Here is a 21,933-nt window from a genome sequence, read left to right on the forward strand (position 1 = left end):
CATCAATTGTTGTTTTTGCATTGGTCACCCCGAGTGGGAAGGGTATGCCCAGACGTGGGTCCCTTGCTCTCCATGCCACTGGAATCAAGCTGTCCTGGCTGAAGAGGGGTGAAACCCTGAAACCGGTCCTAGGATGCTTGTTTCCAGTCCAGGGAGGACCTGGCTTGGCAGTTCGGGCTGGACTGTTCCCATGAGGCACAGGGTCAAGACTGATTTGCATATGGCTGGGTTCAAACTGGTACGGCATGGTGAGCAAAAAAACGATGAATTTAGGCCCAGATCTCTGTACTGGGGTGAATGTATGACATTGTTCTGCATTCTGTCCATCAATTGTTGTTTTTGCATTGGTCATCCCGAGTGGGAAGGGTATGCCCAGACGTAGGTCCCTTTCTCTCCATGCCACTGGAATCAAGCTATCCTGGCTGAAGAGGGGTGAAACCCTGAAACCGGTCCTAGGATGCTTGTTTCCAGTCCAGGGAGGACCTGGCTTGGCAGTTCGGGCTGGACTGTTCCCATGAGGCACAGGGTCAAGACTGATTTGCATATGGCTGGGTTCAAACTGGTACGGCATGGTGAGCAAAAAAACGATGGATTTAGGCCCAGATCTCTGTACTGGGGTGAATGTATGACATTGTTCTGCATTCTGTCCATCAATTGTTGTTTTTGCATTGATCACCCCGAGTGGGAAGGGTATGCCCAGACGTGGGTCCCTTGCTCTCCATGCCACTGGAATCAAGCTATCCTGGCTGAAGAGGGGTGAAACCCTGAAACCGGTCCTAGGATGCTTGTTTCCAGTCCAGGGAGGACCTGGCTTGGCAGTTCGGGCTGGACTGTTCCCATGAGGCACAGGGTCAAGACTGATTTGCATATGGTTGGGTTCAAACTGGTACGGCATGGTGAGCAAAAAAACGATGGATTTAGGCCCAGATCTCTGTACTGGGGTGAATGTATGACATTGTTCTGCATTCTGTCCATCAATTGTTGTTTTTGCATTGGTCATCCCGAGTGGGAAGGGTATGCCCAGACGTAGGTCCCTTTCTCTCCATGCCACTGGAATCAAGCTATCCTGGCTGAAGAGGGGTGAAACCCTGAAACCGGTCCTAGGATGCTTGTTTCCAGTCCAGGGAGGACCTGGCTTGGCAGTTCGGGCTGGACTGTTCCCATGAGGCACAGGGTCTAGACTGATTTGCATATGGCTGGGCTCAAACTGATACGGCATGGTGAGCAAAAAAATGATGGATTTAGGCCCAGAACTCTGTACTGGGGTGAATGTATGACATTGTTCTGCATTCTGTCCATCAATTGTTGTTTTTGCATTGGTCACCCCGAGTGGGAAGGGTATGCCCAGACGTGGGTCCCTTGCTCTCCATGCCACTGGAATCAAGCTGTCCTGGCTGAAGAGGGGTGAAACCCTGAAACCGGTCCTAGGATGCTTGTTTCCAGTCCAGGGAGGACCTGGCTTGGCAGTTCGGGCTGGACTGTTCCCATGAGGCACAGGGTCAAGACTGATTTGCATATGGCTGGGTTCAAACTGGTACGGCATGGTGAGCAAAAAAACGATGAATTTAGGCCCAGATCTCTGTACTGGGGTGAATGTATGACATTGTTCTGCATTCTGTCCATCAATTGTTGTTTTTGCATTGGTCATCCCGAGTGGGAAGGGTATGCCCAGACGTAGGTCCCTTTCTCTCCATGCCACTGGAATCAAGCTATCCTGGCTGAAGAGGGGTGAAACCCTGAAACCGGTCCTAGGATGCTTGTTTCCAGTCCAGGGAGGACCTGGCTTGGCAGTTCGGGCTGGACTGTTCCCATGAGGCACAGGGTCAAGACTGATTTGCATATGGCTGGGTTCAAACTGGTACGGCATGGTGAGCAAAAAAACGATAGATTTAGGCCCAGATCTCTGTACTGGGGTGAATGTATGACATTGTTCTGCATTCTGTCCATCAATTGTTGTTTTTGCATTGGTCACCCCGAGTGGGAAGGGTATGCCCAGACGTGGGTCCCTTGCTCTCCATGCCACTGGAATCAAGCTATCCTGGCTGAAGAGGGGTGAAACCCTGAAACCGGTCCTAGGATGCTTGTTTCCAGTCCAGGGAGGACCTGGCTTGGCAGTTCGGGCTGGACTGTTCCCATGAGGCACAGGGTCAAGACTGATTTGCATATGGTTGGGTTCAAACTGGTACGGCATGGTGAGCAAAAAAACGATGGATTTAGGCCCAGATCTCTGTACTGGGGTGAATGTATGACATTGTTCTGCATTCTGTCCATCAATTGTTGTTTTTGCATTGGTCATCCCGAGTGGGAAGGGTATGCCCAGACGTAGGTCCCTTTCTCTCCATGCCACTGGAATCAAGCTATCCTGGCTGAAGAGGGGTGAAACCCTGAAACCGGTCCTAGGATGCTTGTTTCCAGTCCAGGGAGAACCTGGCTTGGCAGTTCGGGCTGGACTGTTCCCATGAGGCACAGGGTCAAGACTGATTTACATATGGCTGGGTTCAAACTGGTACGGCATGGTGAGCAAAAAAACGATGGATTTAGGCCCAGATCTCTGTACTGGGGTGAATGTATGACATTGTTCTGCATTCTGTCCATCAATTGTTGTTTTTGCATTGGTCACCCCGAGTGGGAAGGGTATGCCCAGAAGTGGGTCCCTTGCTCTCCATGCCACTGGAATCAAGCTATCCTGGCTGAAGAGGGGTGAAACCCTGAAACCGGTCCTAGGATGCTTGTTTCCAGTCCAGGGAGGACCTGGCTTGGCAGTTCGGGCTGGACTGTTCCCATGAGGCACAGGGTCAAGACTGATTTGCATATGGCTGGGTTCAAACTGGTACGGCATGGTGAGCAAAAAAACGATGGATTTAGGCCCAGATCTCTGTACTGGGGTGAATGTATGACATTGTTCTGCATTCTGTCCATCAATTGTTGTTTTTGCATTGGTCACCCCGAGTGGGAAGGGTATGCCCAGACGTGGGTCCCTTGCTCTCCATGCCACTGGAATCAAGCTATCCTGGCTGAAGAGGGGTGAAACCCTGAAACCGGTCCTAGGATGCTTGTTTCCAGTCCAGGGAGGACCTGGCTTGGCAGTTCGGGCTGGACTGTTCCCATGAGGCACAGGGTCAAGACTGATTTGCATATGGCTGGGTTCAAACTGGTACGGCATGGTGAGCAAAAAAACGATGGATTTAGGCCCAGATCTCTGTACTGGGGTGAATGTATGACATTGTTCTGCATTCTGTCCATCAATTTTTGTTTTTGCATTGGTCACCCCGAGTGGGAAGGGTATGCCCAGACGTGGGTCCCTTGCTCTCCATGCCACTGGAATCAAGCTATCCTGGCTGAAGAGGGGTGAAACCCTGAAACCGGTCCTAGGATGCTTGTTTCCAGTCCAGGGAGGACCTGGCTTGGCAGTTCGGGCTGGACTGTTCCCATGAGGCACAGGGTCAAGACTGATTTGCATATGGCTGGGTTCAAACTGGTACGGCATGGTGAGCAAAAAAGCGATGGATTTAGGCCCAGATCTCTGTACTGGGGTGAATGTATGACATTGTTCTAAATTCTGTCCATCAATTGTTGTTTTTGTAAGTATCGTAAGCAGCCTTGAGTTATTAGACAGAATTTTCTCAGCATGACAATTTCTACATAACATCGAAGACCGTGTTCACCAGATATTAAGATATCCACATGTGCTTGTTTTGTTCCAAAAGATGGGCTATTTGTAAAAATGTCACCACAGTGTGAAGGTTACAGGTTGTATAATCTTTAGCACTTTCAGATGTTGCTTATTTTAAGAGAAAAGTGTCTTTGTGACAAGTGTTGCATAGAGTGTACACTTTTCTTAGTAGATACTTTATAATACTCTGTAATGTGATTCTATATATATATATATATTTTTTTTTTTTACTGAAAAAAACAAAGGCTATAGGGATGTTATAGTTAGGCTCAGATTTTACTCTGGTACAAAACCAGTGAAATTCAGAAGTTATAGTTACCTGAGCTAACTATAATTTACGCCCCGCAATACATTGCTTTTGACCTCACATATTACTTCACTCATGGCTACTGCAAGTGAAATTACTATTCTTTCTGTACTACTGAGTGATACTATTTCTAACATGTTTTCTGAGTGGCTGTGTGACTAATTGTATCAGTGTGTGAGTAGGTGTCTGAGGGGCTGTTTGGGTGTGTGTGACTGTATGAAGTCAGTGGGTGTAGGAGTGGTTGTCTAAGTCTGTCAGTGGGTATGTGAGTGGCTTAATAGGTCTTTAAATGGGTTTGTGAGTGGCTTTCTGGGTATGTGAGTGGCTGGGTGAGTGGTTGTATGGGTGTGAGTCATTGTATGGTTGTGTGAGTGGTTGGATGAGTGTGTGAATGGTTGTATGGATGTGTGAGTTTTGTATGGGTATGTGAAGTTGTAGGGGTATGTGAGTAGGTGTCTGAGTAGCTGTGTGGGTATGTGAGTAGGTATGTTGTATGGGTGTATGAATGGGTGGTGTCATGTGTTTTTGAGTGTGTGTGAGTGGGTGTATGTATGTGTAAGTGGGTGTGTAAGTGGTTGTATGAGTCTCTGAGTGGGTTTGTGAGTGGCTTTGTGGCTGTGTGAGTGGGTGTATGAGTGGTTGTGAGTGGTTGTATGGAGTCTGTGAGTGTGAGTGGTTATATCAGTGTGTGACTGGGTGTGTGAGTGGTTGTATGGTTCTGTGAGTGGGTATGTGAGTGGTTGTATGGGTGTGTGAGTTGGTGTGTGAGTGGTTGTGTAGGTGTGTGAGTGGTGCTGTGGATGATGTAATCAGTGATGTCATTTGAGATGTCATCAGTAATGTCATTGACCATGTCATGTGTGATGTAATATGTGAGGTCATACGCAGTGCATTTCAGGGGTGTTAGTTATACGATAACTACTGAATTTCTATGGTTTTGTGTGAGTGAAATCTGAGTCTAACTATTACGTCCCTGTAACCATTATTTTTTTCAATTAATTTCCAAGGTTCTTTTAATTGTATTTCCTTTGGTCTTTTTAGTGAATTTCCAATGTTTTTAAATTTTATTTCCTAATTGTAACCCTTAACACAGAGGTCTTCAAACTTTTTTAGGCTGAATACCCCCATCTAAACTAGACGTCTAGACAAAAAACTCTAGAAGCTTGTACTCTGCACCGTCGATAGCCATTCTTGCCCGTAGAGTCCAGGGCGTATGTGGCAAATAATATTAAATTAAGTAAAAGTGTTTAGTAAACTGAAGTTTCTATATGCCCTTTGGTTAGGTGACAAATGCTTATTACAAAGTTCAAAGGAAAAGTCTCCCCCAAAAACTTGCCCAAAAAAATTATAATGGTGCTTTCTTTTTCACATAAAACACAAAATTTGGCATATATTAATTAAAAACACTGCAAAACTTTTGCGACAGGTGTGCCTGTTTTTCTCCACAGAGACGGTCAATGTGTAGAGGGATTCTTCCTATTGCCATCCTGAGGTTGTGCTCCACTTACAGTCTTGAGCAGTATTTCGAAACCGGAGTGCTCACAAATATTTGTAATATATTTTTTGCAGTTTTATATAGCACAAACATTGCCCAAAGGTATTGGAACGCTTTACAGAGCATTGTTTACATAACACAAAGACAAATTATTTTTTTTGTAAGCTCTGGGACATAAGTGATTTGCCCAGAATCACAGAACGTTGAGCAGATGCCGAGAACTGAACCTGGTTCCCCAGCTCAAAAGTCAGCAGCTCCGGCTGTTGTGCCACATCATTGCCCATAGACAAGATATCAGGAAAAGGGGTCCTGCAAAACATGCTTTCTGACACAATTGAAAAATCCATGATTTTGTAGAGTATGGCCAAGTGTCGTCAGTAGGAGGCCATCCACACTTTTTTAAAAAGGCCTAAGGGACATCTAGATCAGATGCAAATGTGATATAAGTGATTCAAGAAGATATATACACCTTTCTTCTCTAGCAGCATCAAGAGTCATCCCATTGTTAACATAGTTGGCCTATAAAGAAGATTGCATTCCAAAGATTCAGAAACAGCTGCACAAGAAAGCATTTATATTTGCCCTACGAAAGAAGTGAGGACAGATGGCATATTTCATAATATTTGCTATATCAGGCTTCTGGACTGACCTCTACGGCATTGGAACACTTTGAACAAGCACCAGTGACTTTAATCAAGGTCAAATCTAGTTTCCTTAAGTCGCGGGTATATCAAGTGATTTTGCCCTGGATCCCATGATGTTGAGCTACTACCAGGACTCAAACCCGGGCCTCCAAAACCAAAGTCAGAAGCTCTTGCATTAATGCCACATCCTCTCCTCTTTGAAATACCCAACGTTCCCATTAATATTGGAAAGAAAGGGAAAGGAGGGAGACTTAAAAAAAAAAACTTTTTAAGTTTACCTGCCAGTGAATGGAATCTTCAGGAAGGATGTACCTGTTGTCAAATCATTGGAGCAAAAAGATTGCAAGATTACTAACCAGGATAACCTCTAGGGAGAAGGCTTCAACAGTGAGGTGAAGGGCAGCAACTGAATGTGAAATTCAGCAACCATGAGGCAAAAGGCAGCAGTGAAGAAATGCTGCTTTATCAGCAAAGTAGAAGAATTTTGCAGCTTTATGTATGCAAAATGTGTGGCACTACCTGGCATCTGTGCTACTGTCCCTTTATTTAGAGGAATGTCAGTGCTGAGAAAACGACATGCTGTTTGGCTATTCTGAATGACTACTCTTATTAGAGAGAGTCCTAACTCAAGATTGGGTCTGCAGCACGGGCAGCAAAGGTACTTCCGACATGGTAAGCAACAATTGAAAGTGAAGGGGTGGGATTGAGTTTACTTCCCCCTGAGGTGATACCATGCCCCCCCGGGGGCCACACCCCACACTTTGAAGACCTATGCTATAACCTTTGAGAATGGGTCAGTGAGTGACTGCATAGGTCAGTAAGTGGGCGTGTGGGTGGCTGTATGGGTCTGTGAGTGGGTGTATGAGTGTCTGTATGGGTCTGTGAGTGGGTATGTGAGTAGCTGTATGGGTTGGCGACTGTGTGTGAGTGACTGTATGGGTCTGTAAGTGGGTGTGTGAGTGTCTGTATGGGTGTATGAGTGGGTGTGTTTAAGAGTGTGTGAGTAAGTTTGTGAGTCAATGAATGAGTATGTGAGTAGCTATGTGGGAGTGGGAATGGATTTGTGGGTGGCTGTGCAGATGTGTGAGTGGGTTTGTGAGTGGCTGTATGGTTCTGTGAGAGGGTGTGTGAGTAGCTGTATGGGTCTGGAAATGTGTGTGTGAGTGGTTGTATGGGTCTATAGGTGTGTGTGTGAGTGGTTTGGGAGTATTGTAGTGGCTGTATAGGTCTGTGAATGGTTATGTGGGTATATGAGTGGGCGTATGAGTGTGTATCTGTGTCAATGGGTGTAGCAGTGATTTTGTATGTGTATGGATGACTGGGAGTGTGATGGAGTGGCTGTGTGGGTCTGTGAGTGGGTGTGAGAGTGGCCAAATTGGTTTGTGAGTGGGTGTCTAAGTGACTGTGTTAGCTGTGTGAGTGACTGGGCGAGAACGAAACCTCACCTACCCCTTGATCCAAGAAGAGTCCTCAGTTTTGCACAAAATATCTACCAAACTGGAGTACTTTCTACTGGTTAATTACTAAGTGCTTCCTCATTGGGTAAATGTCCAGTGCGTATTCTACACTACAGCCACATAATGGATCATGAAGTCTGTGATAACATGAATCCTCCAATAGAGAAGACAACAAGACTACAAGGAGTCGAATCTCTATCAAACAAGAGTACTTCTTAACTATATAAAGTAATGTGCTTCTTTGGTGGAGATGTCCTCATATTCTTCGACATAAAGTTAGATTAGTATACTAGTTGTACTACTAATGAGTGATATTATCTCTAACATGTGGGATCTGAGTGGGTGTGTGACTGTCTGTATCTGTGTGTGAGTGGCTGTATGGGTGTATGAGAGCATGCATAAGTGACTATGAGTGAGTGAATGAATTTATGACCAGGTCTCTTGGTGAGTGAGCTGTTGTGTCAATAGTTGTATGGGTGTGGGATTAGGTATCTGAGTGGTTGTATGGGTGTGTTAGTGAGTATGTGAATGGTTTTGTGGGAGTGTAAGTGGTTGTATGGGTATCTGAGTGGGTGTGTGATGGGTTGTATGGGTGTATAAGTAGGTATGTGAGTAGCTGTGTGGATGAGTGAATGTGTGAGTGACTGTTGCTAAGTGAATGGGTGTGTCAGTGGCTGTATGAGTAAATACGTGGGTGTGTCGGTGACTGTATGGGTGAGTGAGTGGCTATGGGAGTGGCTGTATGGATGAGTGAGTGGTTGTCTAAATGACTGTATAAGTGACTAACTGGGTGAGTAAATGGTGGTATGGGTGGGTGATTGGCTGTTTCAATGAGTGTTTGGTTAAGTGTGTTGGTGTCTGAATGCTTGTATTGGATAGTGAGTGCCTGTGTGAATGATGATATGGGTGATAAGCACATATGAGCGTGTGTGTATAGATGCTTGAATGGGTATGTAAGTAGTTGTGTGGATGTGTGAGTGCTTGTATGGGTGAGTGAGTGGCTGTGTTGAGAGGCAATATGGGTGAGTGAGAGGGTGTGTGAGTGTCTAGGTAAATAAGTAAGTGTGTGAGTAGCTGTATGGGTGAGTGTGTGGCTATGTGACCGGCTGTATGGGTGAGTGAGTGGCTGTATGAGTAGCTGTATGAGTGTGTGAGTGGCAGTATGAGTGAGTGAGTGCGTGAGTGGCTTCATGGAGGAGGGAGTGGGTGTGTGAGTACTGGTATGGGTATGTGAGTGGTTGTGTGGGTATGTGTGTAAGCGTACAAGAGGTTGTATGGGGGTGTGAGTAGGTGTGTTAGTGGTTCTGTGGAAGATGTCATTAGTGATGTCATCAGTGATGTCACTGGCCATGTCATGAGTGATGTAATATGTGATGTGGTATGTGAGGTTATAAGCAGTGCATTGCGGAGTAGTAAGTTATAGTTAGCTCAGGTAACTATAACTGCAGAATTTCACTGATTTTCAACTAGGGAAGCCTGAGCCTAACTATAGCATACCTGTAACCTTTTGTTTTTTTTGTGAATTTCTGAGGTTTTTTCAATTTTATTTCCTAACTATAACGTCCCTGTAATGTTTGTCTTTTTAAGTGAATTTCTAAGGTTTTTCGAATTCTATTTCCTAACTATAGAGTCACTGTAACCTTCGGTTTTTTAAGTGAATTTCAATGGTTTTTAATGAGTAGTCATGTTTGCAGAGTGGGAGAGAAAGGGGGTAAGGCCTCTGACCACCTCTGAGGAATCCTGCTGCATGGGACTTACTGGAGCTAACAAGAGGACTTCTTGGCCCCCAGGGACCCTCAGCATCCAAGTGGATTTCACCCTCCAACTAGTAGTGCGCCAGGAAGCGCATTTGCAGAATGGTGAAGAAAGAGTGCGGGCCTAAAACCAGCTTTCAGCAATCGCACTGTGTGGGACTTACTGGAGGTAAAGGATGGGTTATTGGGCCCCAAAGACCCTCAGCATCCAAGGAGACTTCACCCCCAACCAGTAGTGCTCTAGGAGGCTCGTTTGCACAGTACTGAAGACCTCTCATCAATACCATTGTGTTGGACTCACTGGAAATAACAGGAGGGGTTCTTGGCCCCCAAGGACCCTCAAAAGCCAAGTGGACTCATCCCCCAACCAGTAGTGCACCAGGAAGCATATTTGCAGAGTGGTGTAGAAAGGGAGCGGGCCACTGACCAGCTCTCAGGAATCCTGCTGTATGGGACTTACTGGAGGTAACAAGAGGTCTTCTTGGCCCCCACGGACCCTCAGCATCCAAAAGGACGTCATCCTCCAACCAGTAGTGTGCCAGGAGGTGCATCTGCAGAATGGTGGAGAAAGGGGGCGGGGACGTCCAAGCAGCTCTCAGCAGTCGCACTGTGTGAGAATTACCGGAGGTAATAGGAGGGGTTCTTGGCCCCCAAAGACCCTCAACAACCAAGAGGACATTATTATCCAACCAGTAGTGCTCTAGGTGGCGTGTTTGCAGAGTGGTGGAGAAAGGGGCATTGGCCTTCGAAGACCTCTCAGCAGTCCCACTTTGTGGAACTTACTTAAGGTAAGAGTATGGATTCTTGTCCCCTGAGGAACTTCAGCACCCAAGAGGACTTCAACCCCCAAGTAGTAGTGTGCCAGGAGGCGCATTTGCAGAGTGGTAATTAAAGGGTTCAGGGCCTCCAGTGGCTTGCTGGGTGGCTTTTAAAAAAAAAAATCTTTCAGTAAGGAAGGGGTCCACGTGGCCCCCCCCTTACCTGGTTCCGATTTCTGCCCTGAGGACTCCATCCCCTGAGGCCCAGCCCTTTAAAAATAAATGTAGGCGGGGGGCAGGATGCCCCCCTCCTAGGCCTATTTTAGCCCCAGGGACCCCCTAACCTGGGGCCCAGCCTTTTTATTATTTTATAAAGTAGGGGCCCCCTCTGAGGCCAGTTTCGGCCCAGAGAGCCCTTCCCCTGAGGCCCAGGCTCTATTCTGGGTGCCCTGGGCCCACCCAGGTCCTTGCCGGCTCCCTTCCTCCTGCAGGAGCCGGCATTGCGTTTAGACAGAGGGAGTTGCTGAGCATGCAGCTCTCTCTGTCTAAATGTAATTCTGCTACGCTTCCAGCAAGCCAATCCACAGCAAACAGCTATGTGGGCACCCCGGGACGACGTAGCAGCAGATGGCCCAGGTTGGGTGGCAATCCCCAGGGCCAATATTGGCTCCAGGAGGAGGGCTGCGTGGTCCTCTCCATTCAGGATTTTACCCTGGGCGGGTGGCATCCCTATGCGGGAGGATCCGGGCACCCCTGCATTGTTTTCAGTGAAAGGCCTGGAAGGTGGCGGTCCCTGGGCCTGGGGGTTCCAAGAGGCCTCCTATTTAAAAATAAATAAGCCCCTGGGAGGTAGTGTTTCCTAGGGCAGCGAGGGGAGGCCATACGGGCCTCCCCCACATTTATTTATAAAGATGCTGCTGGGGAATTGGTGATCCCCGACGGATTAAGAAGCCTCTGAAGGGTGCGGTCTTCTTTATTTCTAAAATGCCCCGAGGACCTGGCCGATCTGGGAAGACGTGCTTTGTTTTTTTGAAAATGTTCGGCAGGACCCACAGACCCAAAGCTTTTTGGGGACTTTCCTAAAAGGACTACAGGGTCAGGGTATTGGGTATTTCTATCTGACCCCTTTTCTTTTTTCTATTTTTTTTTTCTGGGACTCGGCTCAGGCTTACGAAGACTCCACTGGCTCCCTGTGGAAAAAAGAGTCACCTTCAAGATGCTCACTCATGCCTACAAATGCCTACACAACATCGGACCCAAATATCTCAACGGCAGAATCAACTTCCTAGTACCCAAAAGAAACCTTTGATCGTCCAACCTCGCACTGGCCGAAACCCCTTGCATCCACAGAGCCAGAGCAGGCGGAAAATCCTTCTCTCACATTGCAACCAAGACCTGGAACGAACTACCTACAGACATCAGAGGCGCCGCCTCCCTGAACTCCTTCAGGAAGTCCCTCAAGACCTGGCTCTTCGGTTAAACAGATCTGCGCCTCTCCCTCTCAGCGCCTTGAGATCCTCATGAGTGAGTAGCGCGCTTACAATCCCCTGATTGATTGATTGATTGAAGATGACTGACAACACTTCCTAGTTTGAAGTGTTGGCAGCCAATCAGATCTCAGCGGGAGATCAGGAGGGGTTGCGGATCCTCCGCGTCCCTATATATACACATTAGGATTTTCCCATATATTTCCAAAACTACTGAACAGATTTTGCCAATTTACAAAAGGGGTCTTTCTGCACCAACAGCTACATTTCTGCCCAATTTGGTGTGATTCTGTTCAGCAGTTCCGTTGTAGCCGTGTCTAAAGTTCCTATGGGATTTAACATGGTAAACACTCTTTTTTTGACCCCCAACTTTTTCTCAGCCCCTCTTGACGGATCACCCCGAACCTTTCCATGCACAACAAGAAACACCTGGGCACTTTTTGCACAAGTTTTGTGAAGATTCGTCAATTGACCAGCAGGTTTTATATAGTAATTAATACCATGCCTGTGTCTGCGGCCTTTATGGCTCAGATGTGAATGCCAAAACCTAATAAAATGTGTTATAAACAAAAAAGGAAACAATACTTCAGATATACTACTCAATAATTTATAGATACATGTCAGCTATTATGCCTTTCTCAGGTTATTTACCTAGTGCTGGGAAGCCTTGTGGGACAGTTGCTCCTGCTTTAGAAATTCGACCATTCATTCATTCAAGCTGGTAAATTGCGAGAAAAAATGCACCTGTTTAACGCCTCAAAAATAAAGTCTGGTGCTTTTCAAGACATTAATATGTGCTTTTGCAGAGGTGACTGGAGGTATTCTGCTTCACAGACAATGCAGTGATCTATCAAATGGTGAACTCAACAATTAAATGTTATAAAAATGATAAATATCTCAAATGTATTACAAAAAATGAGGTTTGATTTGATAAAGCTGGAGGAACAGTCTAGATGGTGGTTACTTAGGTTAAATGCAGAATCATGCACTGCATTAACGTCCTTATTGAACCATTTGTGGATAACATAAGAGGCAGTAACCTCTGCTAAGGCTATTTTTCCCTGTGCCATATCCAAGGTAGCAGCTGTTGGAGATATTCCCACTTCTGCCCAGCTAGGGGACCTCGAAATACCACCATGTAAATATTGGTTGGCAGTACTCTCCTCCCTATTTACATATGGCCTGGTAGGGTGAAAACATGGTGCTGGTGGCTTCTGGTGATAGCTTTCTTTCTCGCTCTTTCTGAATCATTGAGAATTACCAGTAAAAGTGACTAAGCCAAATCCAAAAAGAGTAAACTATTAAACAATATCATCAAGTAAGCAAGGGTTAAAGAAGACATTTGCATTTTGCATCATGAGAAGGCTAGTAATGAGTTCAATGGGCCTTTGTAATTTTTTCTGTGCTGTCAAAATGCATGACTCTTGAAGCACCAGTTATTTCTTTGGGTCTGTCGCCATTATTTATGTACTTCTGAATGCTAGTCAGCCACAGTCGAAACAGACAGAATGTATCAGTCAGGATGCCCTTTAAAGAGGATCTTAAACTTTAACCGTCAGACTCCTGTGGCACCAAGTAAGTAATCAGGTGTAACATCTAAAGGTTTTCTATGAGTGACTCCTTCCAGACATTTGTGTTTTATCTGCTTTGTCTTCTAGCACAGGCGATTTATGATTTATTAGTGTATTTTACATGTTGGTTTTGATTAACATGGTAGTTTTAGCTGAATGCTACTGTCATACAATGATTTCTCCTGTTTGTAATAACAGTAACTAACGCCATTTTTAATCTATTTTGTGAACCACAATCCCATTCCTGTTAAGAGATGCAAATGTGTCATTGAAATGTTTTAATTTGTTATGTCAAGTTTATGTTCACAGATGAGTAGTTCTCCAAAGTGGTATTGATGCACTCCAACATCATATTATGTGTTTTGTCATATATCTTATCATATTATGTATGTCAGAGTGTTAAAAGCACATACATAAAGCTTGCCAAGGCTTACATATATTCACTGCCCTGTTACATATTTGGTTCTATGTGTTGGATTATCCAGGTTATCATCACTTCTGGAGTGGAGGTGTGGCTTGATAAACTGCAAAATACCATATTCCGGACCATGGACAGTAACATTTGGCAAGTGATCCAGGATGTCAACCAAGGGATGGCTGTGGACGAGTGGACACAAAAGGTGATTATTAGGAACTCAAGCTGTGTACTGTAAGTTGAGAAGGGGCCATGATCCGATCGCACCAGTCCTGCAGTTCTTTAGCCATGGAGCAGACTATAAGTAGAATTTAGTAGCTTTTTTACACTCAGAAAATAAGATACTTACGTTGTATAAACTTTTAATTTTATTGTTCAATCTTAAAATCCAATAATACAACAGAAGTTTTAAACTGGATTAATGGTTTAAGCAGCATCTGTAATAATAATTATAGTTTTTAACTGCAAAAACTTGAAGTACCATAGTTGAAAAATGGTATTTCCATAGTTGTTATATGTGTCTTGATTGTGGCCTAAAAACCTTGGATGGCATTGAAAAAATAGTATATTTTATAGACAAATTTAGAGGTCCAAAGAAAGCTAATCCACCCCCATTTTATAACCATATTACAACAATAGAATGCTGGGCACTCAAATGAAGACAAGCGAGTGTCTCAAGGCCAATCATGGGTAGTATAACCTCTCCGTTTCAACATTCAAATGCTTGACTTTCTGTTTTTTAGAAAGCATTCTACCGTCACTGGGCGGAATGTTTTAATAGCTTATTGGAACATTGGAATGTGGGGAGTTCCATCGAAGACAATAAAGTGCTCTGGACTTCTAATGGGCAGTAAAAGCTTGGTGCTCCAACATTCTAATGTTTGTTCACAGCTGTTGCTGAAATCCCCTTGGGCTCTGTGAGGCCTTTGTTTTACAAATTAGAACATTCTGCACTCGACGGGTGGAATGTTCTAATAGCATTAGAGACCCTCGTAGCGGGATATAACGGCCATTAAAGGCCAGATCCCTTGTTGAAGGCCCTCAGCTTCAGCTCAGGCCTTCAACGCTGGGGCGGGCCTTTAATGACCCTCTAAGGCTGTAATAGATTGCTTGCCTCAAGATATACCAGTTGTTAAAGACCCCCTTCCTAGTTCTGTAGGCTTGTGCATGTGACTCAGGCCAATAACTCTTGAGATTGACTTTTAAAAGCCAGCATAGTCCTCAGCAGTGGTCTTAATGGTTAAAAATAAGTCACGGCTGTTATCAAAGCCAAAGTTTATCCTAATGCTCCCTCATGTAGGCCTTATGTTTGGAATATCCTGGAGAACATTTCCTAACTATTGCACAGTCCTTGCCAGTATTTGTTGACGAAGAAAAGCCCACATTTTCAAACATTTTCAAATTTAGATCACAGCGGGCTAATTGGATTTATTAACCAATCATAGGAAATTAATTATTCAGCCACTGTTTGTTGCACTACCAGAATATCGAGTTTTTCACATCAACTTAGAAAATGATTGACTGCAGGAGATCGAAAATAACTATATTATTGAGGTAAGTAAATTTAACTATAGACTTACTTAATATAGCAAAGTCTAGATTTACTATTGGTAACATCTACAGTATGTTGTCACAGTGCATAGATGTGGAAATAAGAAGATTAAAATTGTACTTACCAATATATATATTCTTACCTTGGTCATATAGTGGTAGTCGATATTCTGCATTCAGTATTTTGTAGGGTGATATTTTTGACTTCATAATTCTGCGACTGAACATTATTTGCAATTCGAGGTATCCATGTTTTTATTACGAGGTTTTGCTATGCAACTTATGTGTTGTAAAATAATTTACCATTGAACTGGAATTATTTAATTTCTTCATGTATTTATTTAGATTGTTTTTGTAATCTCATATACACTGAGGTAGAAAAGCACATAACAGTAGAATTAGACATTACAACAACTTATAAATTAACATTTGGATTACATAAATAATTACAATGAAAAAATATAGCACACATTCCCTGCATAACAATTAACACTGGGTAGACTGCTAGGTTTTTGGCATTTTTGTGTGTGTTGAGGCCATATTAGTAATGAGAAGGAGTTGCACATTCATTGCAGCTCAGTGCAATATAATGAAAGCAGTCAGTTTTGCTCCTCAGAAAAGAATATATGGAGATTCGCTCTCTAAACAACTGAATATGGTCGGAGAACAATTCACAGATAAGTCGGAAACCCCAGTTGGCATACACATTTGTCTGTGAGTGTTTGCGGTTTAGAGCTGTTACTGTTAGTGAAAGCCTCCATTTCCATGCAGTGGAAATGTATGTTATGTAACAGCTAGAATTTGAATATTGAAATCTGCCAGTAGTACTGTATCATAGCAATCAAACTGTCTCCATGATTTTCATAGCACACTGACACAGATCTATGTGAGAGAAATGTGTGCATTGCAGAAAATCTGTAGATGCTGGGCTAAAGTAAATGGAAATGTTCACATGTAATTTAGCTTCTGTTTTTATATGTATAGAATCATTTTTTTTTCTTCCCTCAAGCCACTTAAAATATTGGGTTGTTGAATGTCCTTTCCCATACTGCTAGTGTCACAAAAAATTGGATTATCTGTGTCAGACCTGTCCTCCTTAGGGTGGTTTCCCCCTAAACCTTTAACCTGCTTATCTCCTCTTTTTGCTGTATCTTTTTGTTGGCCTTAGGACTCTGAGTACTTTACCATTGCTGACCAGTGCTAACATGCATGTGCTTCTCCCCTAAACAAGGTGACATTTGTGTATACATGATTGCCATATTTAGTTTACTTATAACTATATACCCAGGGCCTGTAATCTAAATGCCACCCACACAAGTATCCTTTCAAACCTGTCTCAGGCCTACCACTGCAAGGTCTGTGTGTGCAGTTTATCGCCAATTTGACTTGGCATAAAAAGCACTTGCCAATCCTTAAACTCCCCTTTTACTACACATAAGTCAGCCCTAAGGTAGGCCCTAGGTAGCCCTAAGGGGAGGGTGTTGTGTAAGTAAAAGGAAGGACGTGTACTTGTAAGTTTTGCATGTCCTGGTAGTAACAAACAGCTAAATTCATTATTCACTACTGTGAGGCCTACTCCTCTCGTAGTCTAGTATTGAGAATGCCTTAAAACACTTTAAAGCTGTAATTCATGATTAGAAAGGAATAGCTGCATCATGTTTCATATGTTTGGAATGATAATGATAAATCCTCTTCACTAGTAATGTTGGATTTGACATTACTGTTTTTAGAAATGCCACTTTCAGAAAGTGGACATTTCTCTGCGTGTACTGCTCTGTGTGTCTTCCGGCCTGTATCCAATACATGTCTGGGATGGGTGACAGCTACAGTTCCATTGTAGACAGCCACAAACCCAGGAAGGATGGGTGTGACAGAGAACTCCTCTGCATTCATCTATATTCTGATAGCTCTTCCTGGGGAGCTGACACACCTGAATAGGCAGTGTCCTGTTTTCCACAAAAAGGGCTGATTATCTTCCACAATGATAGCCTGGCAGGCAGGGCTGGCATGAAAGGAGACCTGTGCACTTCAAGGTCCTGCTCTGAAGTCACCCCCACTTCGAAGGCACATTTGGGTATAAGAACTGGGGCTCGGACCCTACCAAGTCAGTACACTACTGGACCTGTGAAGAACTCTGCCATAAGTAAGAACTTCTGTGCTACAAGGATTGCCACTCTGACTGTTATTCTGAAATAACTGCTTTCAGCTTTGTTGGACTGCCCTGCTGCCTGTTTATCTCTGCCCTTCTGAGGACAAGGACTGGACCCATCTCACTTTAACCTAGAGCGACTCCAAGGGCTTGCTGGTGTGCCTGCTGTTCTGAAGTCTCAGAGCCATGAAAGACTTCCTGCAACTCTGCAAAAGCACCCTGGACTTTGCCATCTGCGAGTCCTGCCTTGCCAAGTGGTACCAATCCAGTCCTGGGCCAATGAAAGGTGATTTCTGCTGTCTAGACCCATCGGAAACGATGCAGTGACAACTGTGCCGATTGGAACCGATGCAGTGCCCTTCGATGCCGGCACAGTGTCGATGCAAGGACATCCCTGCGCAGCTCAACGATGACATGGGACCCAATAGTGAGGCTTGACGGTGATGCACTGCCTCCATCGTAAAGGGTTCGACTACAACGTGGGACCCACTGCGATGCTCGATGACGACACATCAACCCGATGGTGTGAATCAGAACCGACAAATTGAGTCTTGAACATGATGCTTGCTCCATCTAAGGTCCTTTTTCAGTGACCCTGTGTTGGTCCTGTAGCCGGCCCACTCTCCTTCGTGGTCGGCCAGAACTTTGGATTTACCCTGGTTGAGCACAACCTCAAGTAACCCCTAAACGCTATTTGACTCTAAGCACTACTTTTTATATATGCTTTAGAAATTCTTAACACCTGTTCTATATATTGGATTTTTGTCATTTAGGTCTTGTTTTATTCATACAAATATTCTCTTTTTGTCTATGTGGAGTATTTCTGTGGTGTTTTAAATGTGTTACTGTGTGTGTTGCACAAATACTTTATACATTGCCTCTTTAGATATGCCTGACTGCTCCGTGCCAAGCTATCAGAGGCTTAACACAGGTTATCTTTTATTGTGTATCTAGCTTACGCTGATTAGAATTGTGGTCCCTAGTTGGACAGGGTGCATACCTCTGCCAACTAGAGACCCAATTTCTAACAATCTGGGAGTAATTTGGTGCATGGAAAAGTTTTAAATGCAATATTGCTTCTGCTAATGAGCCTGCTTAACAGGGGCACGAGCTTTGAATGATAATCAACAGTTTGATTGTCTAGTCTTGCTTGAATCACAGTGATATAATAAACAGCCAAGTAGCACATAATACATATTATGTTATTGCAACTTATTTAAACTCTGAGATACTCCATTTATTGTACATTCTGACGATGCACACATGCTAAAATGTTGAGTACTCACATAACATAGTACTGTGAGCTACAGCTGGAAACTAGTAAGAGACAATGATTTCTGTACACCCAATTGTGTTTTGTAGTCAAAATAAGGTGGTAATATAAGAGAATGGCAGACAAAAGGGAGTAGAAAAGGTGAGCCCTGTCCTGTATGTAGGTCAGTGATTTAATTATCGCAATGTGGAGATACTGTTCTTTCGGCTTACATGAACATGTTTGTAAAGTTTCTTCATCAGGACTAAGGTACAAAACCCCTCTTTTTTTAAACTTTGGGTTCTTTTCAAAAGGGTATATTATTATTATTTTTTATTGACATTTTTAAAAAAGAATAACAAACATATCGAACAACCAGCCAGTTGCCCACATTCTTATATTTGGTTGATCACTTGTGTACATTAATTGTTACATACAATAATTCAAATATACATTTCCACCTATGTTAATCAGACAAGTATGTTAATCAGTAGATCACCATTTTACAGGAGGCATTGTAGTGTTGATTTATTCATTCTATTAAACCCAATATCACCCCTTGGGGTATCGCCTGTCAGTCCTACACACAACGATGTGTATCCCGCATGGTGATCTGCCAGTGCTCTACCTACTGTCCACTATTGCATGTTCTTGCCCACTCCAGAAATGGCCCCCATATGTCCCTGGGCCGAGATGCTGATGGCATCAGCTTCCAGAAGGTAGTTAGTTGCGTGTGTTCAAACGTAACGTCCTGAGTCCGCTCTTTCCTGATAGGAGCTTCCCTCCTCCCCCAATGCATGGCCACCCGGCGCTTAGCAAAAGGGTACGTTATTGATATTCAATTTGGCACATGTTGAGTCAAGTAACAAACGGACATAGTGAGACTATAAATCAAACTTGAAAAGAGAAAATTCTGGTTGATGTAATTTTTATCCAGACTAGTTCATCTGGATTTGAATTTTGCTTTTTTTGTAAAAACAAGAAAATAAAGACTGCTTAAGTACTGTGGGTACTAGGCTAGGATTCATGGATAACCTATTGTATGATATACATATTTAGATTAGTAAATTTGATGACAGCAAATGTCAATATTATTAGCTTCTACTTTAAACATACATTGCTTTTTGTGCATCTGTGTAAGTCACAATGCTTCTTACCCTATTCTGTGATAGTTTTTGTTGCTTTGAATTGCCATTTGTATGTACAGCAGTAAGTGCCTTGAATCACCTCCCAAACCAGTTTCCAAAACTACATTATATAGTCAGCCTGCATTATATAGTTAGCCTGTTTTTTTAATTGTTCTTGATTGCTCTGTATAACAAATTGTCTCTATTAAATTTTTGATTGGTTGTAATAAAAGGATTTGATTAATTTGTATGGTGTGCAGTTTTTTATAAAATTTAATTTGCAGGAACTAAGTAGTATACTTCAATTTATCAATTTGCGTTCCAGCCTGTATTGATTATTCTGTTTAGCAGAAGCAATATTGAAAATCCCTTTAGCAATCTCTCTATATAAACACATTAATGGACAGTCCCTCTTTAAAAAAAAGAAAAAAACATTGTTATTGGTTTTAATGCACAGCATGCAAAAGGTACATAGCATTAGTACATTAGGAAGGCAAGCTCGCCATGTCTTCAACATTACGACCGAGCCCGAAAGCAGCAATATATTCAACATAGTATTTCAGCACGTACTTGCGTTGCAGGCTTCAAGCCTCTCACCCTCTATGCTTGGCACATACATCAAGGTCACCTGGGTGCTCATCTCTAGAAATGGGTCATGGTATAGATGGACAGGGCTCCAATACCTCTGTAATCAGCACAGCCCTTCCAAATTTTGCAGTGTTTCTTGTGACACCTTCTAGCCAGATAGATCAGGCGTTCCAACCCCATACAGTAATCTATTCCCTTCGCCTCAGCGTCCTTCCATGTCTGTGCCACATCTCATTTAGCGATGATCAGGCCCAGCCACAGCAGTCTTTTCTGATAGTTGTTGCCTCCAAGGTCAACTGCAATGTGCAAGAGGATAACTTTGGGATCTCTGGGTACATTCCAACCCAACACTCCCTCCAAGCTTCCCAGGACCTCTTTCCAAAAGTGTGAGAGTGCTGGGCAATGCCAAAACGTGTGGGGTATGATCCCATGTGGATTGTTGCTTCGCAAAAAGTTCCCTGAGGCTATTAATTCCATGCAGTGTAGCCGTACTTTTGTGAGATATGTGCTATGCAACAGCTTGAGCTGTATCAATCAGAATCGGTAGGCTTTTACCACTCCTCTGCCCCTTGCCGCCAGTCCTCGTCATCTATCGCTCATAGGACTCCAGCCACACTGCCAACCCTTGTCATTGGATCAGGTAAGTTTTTGAAGAAACATTTTATCAATGTCTGATAATTTCTGATCTTTATTATTTGTTAGTAGAATTTGTGGACAGTCCCTCTTGTGGGTGCACATTGGGCCTTTCTGTAAGGACATGGAAGTGTGGGTATAGCATAGAAAATTTAAGTGAATATCGACATGGTTGTGATTCATAGCTTGGTTGGACCAAGCCCACTTCCCTAATACATTTTTAATTTTGTAGTTTCGTAACCCTCAAGCCCACTTCCTAATACTTTATTTAATTTTGTAGTTTTTTTTATATAAAATTATTTTATTAAGGAGGGTGACAGAGCAGTTTACAGTAAATGTTACTTATATATAACTGGGCTGTGGGGAAACAAAACAGATTATGATAGACATCAACCCCATAACATCAAAATGCAAACTAATCTTTTGCTTTACCGCAAACCTTTAAGTAAGAAGACGATACAAATTGAATAAAAAAGAAGAGTACTATCACTTTGCATAATAGGGTGGTGGAAAAACAGAATACTTTAAGTACAGTACTAGATCAGATAAAAAATATTTTAAACTACAACCAAGAGGGTAAAGGTACGTAACAGTATCAGTTATCAGCAGTGTATATTAAACATACTGCCAGCATGTAAAGCGTTAAGTCAAGTTTAATAGATGGTATTTGAGTTTTGGTGTTAATATTTAAAATGATTCGGCAAGTTGTATGTGTATAGGATGGGCATTCCATATCTTGGGCACATTTCCAGAAAAGGTACACTTGAGCATAGACATCTTTTTGAAGTCAGATATTTTGAAAAGAATAGAATTGATTCCCAGGGTCATTGCTTCCATGGAATCACATCCTACTCTATCCTTAGCGTGCATACATTTGACAGAAACTCTGCAGTCGTAAGTGACATCTCTGCGCAGAAAAATACATCGATACTACTATTGTGAATCAGGCATTTGACTGTGAAGTTTACAGTTTTTCCATGATTTCACACATTGAAAAGATTTGTAAAATTGTGACCTTATTGAGCGGAGACAAGGACAGAATTCTTCGGCTAACAGAAAGAAACTGGAGACA

At 43.3% G+C, this 21,933-nt stretch overlaps 1 protein-coding gene across 1 annotated transcript in view; it reads left to right on the forward strand.

Annotated features, from left to right (window-relative positions):
- LOC146817397 (dynein axonemal heavy chain 5-like) overlaps positions 1-21,933 on the forward strand; it is a 1,608,734-nt gene that overhangs the window by 786,045 nt on the left and 800,756 nt on the right. Inside the window, exon 41 of the mRNA XM_085609634.1 lies at positions 13,632-13,766. Coding sequence (XP_085465760.1) covers positions 13,632-13,766 — 135 coding nt within the window. The remainder of the gene's footprint in view (positions 1-13,631; positions 13,767-21,933) is intronic.

The sequence above is a fragment of the Triturus cristatus genome, chromosome 6, assembly GCF_964204655.1.
Source record: "Triturus cristatus chromosome 6, aTriCri1.1, whole genome shotgun sequence".
NCBI classification, from domain to species: Eukaryota; Metazoa; Chordata; class Amphibia; order Caudata; family Salamandridae; genus Triturus; species Triturus cristatus.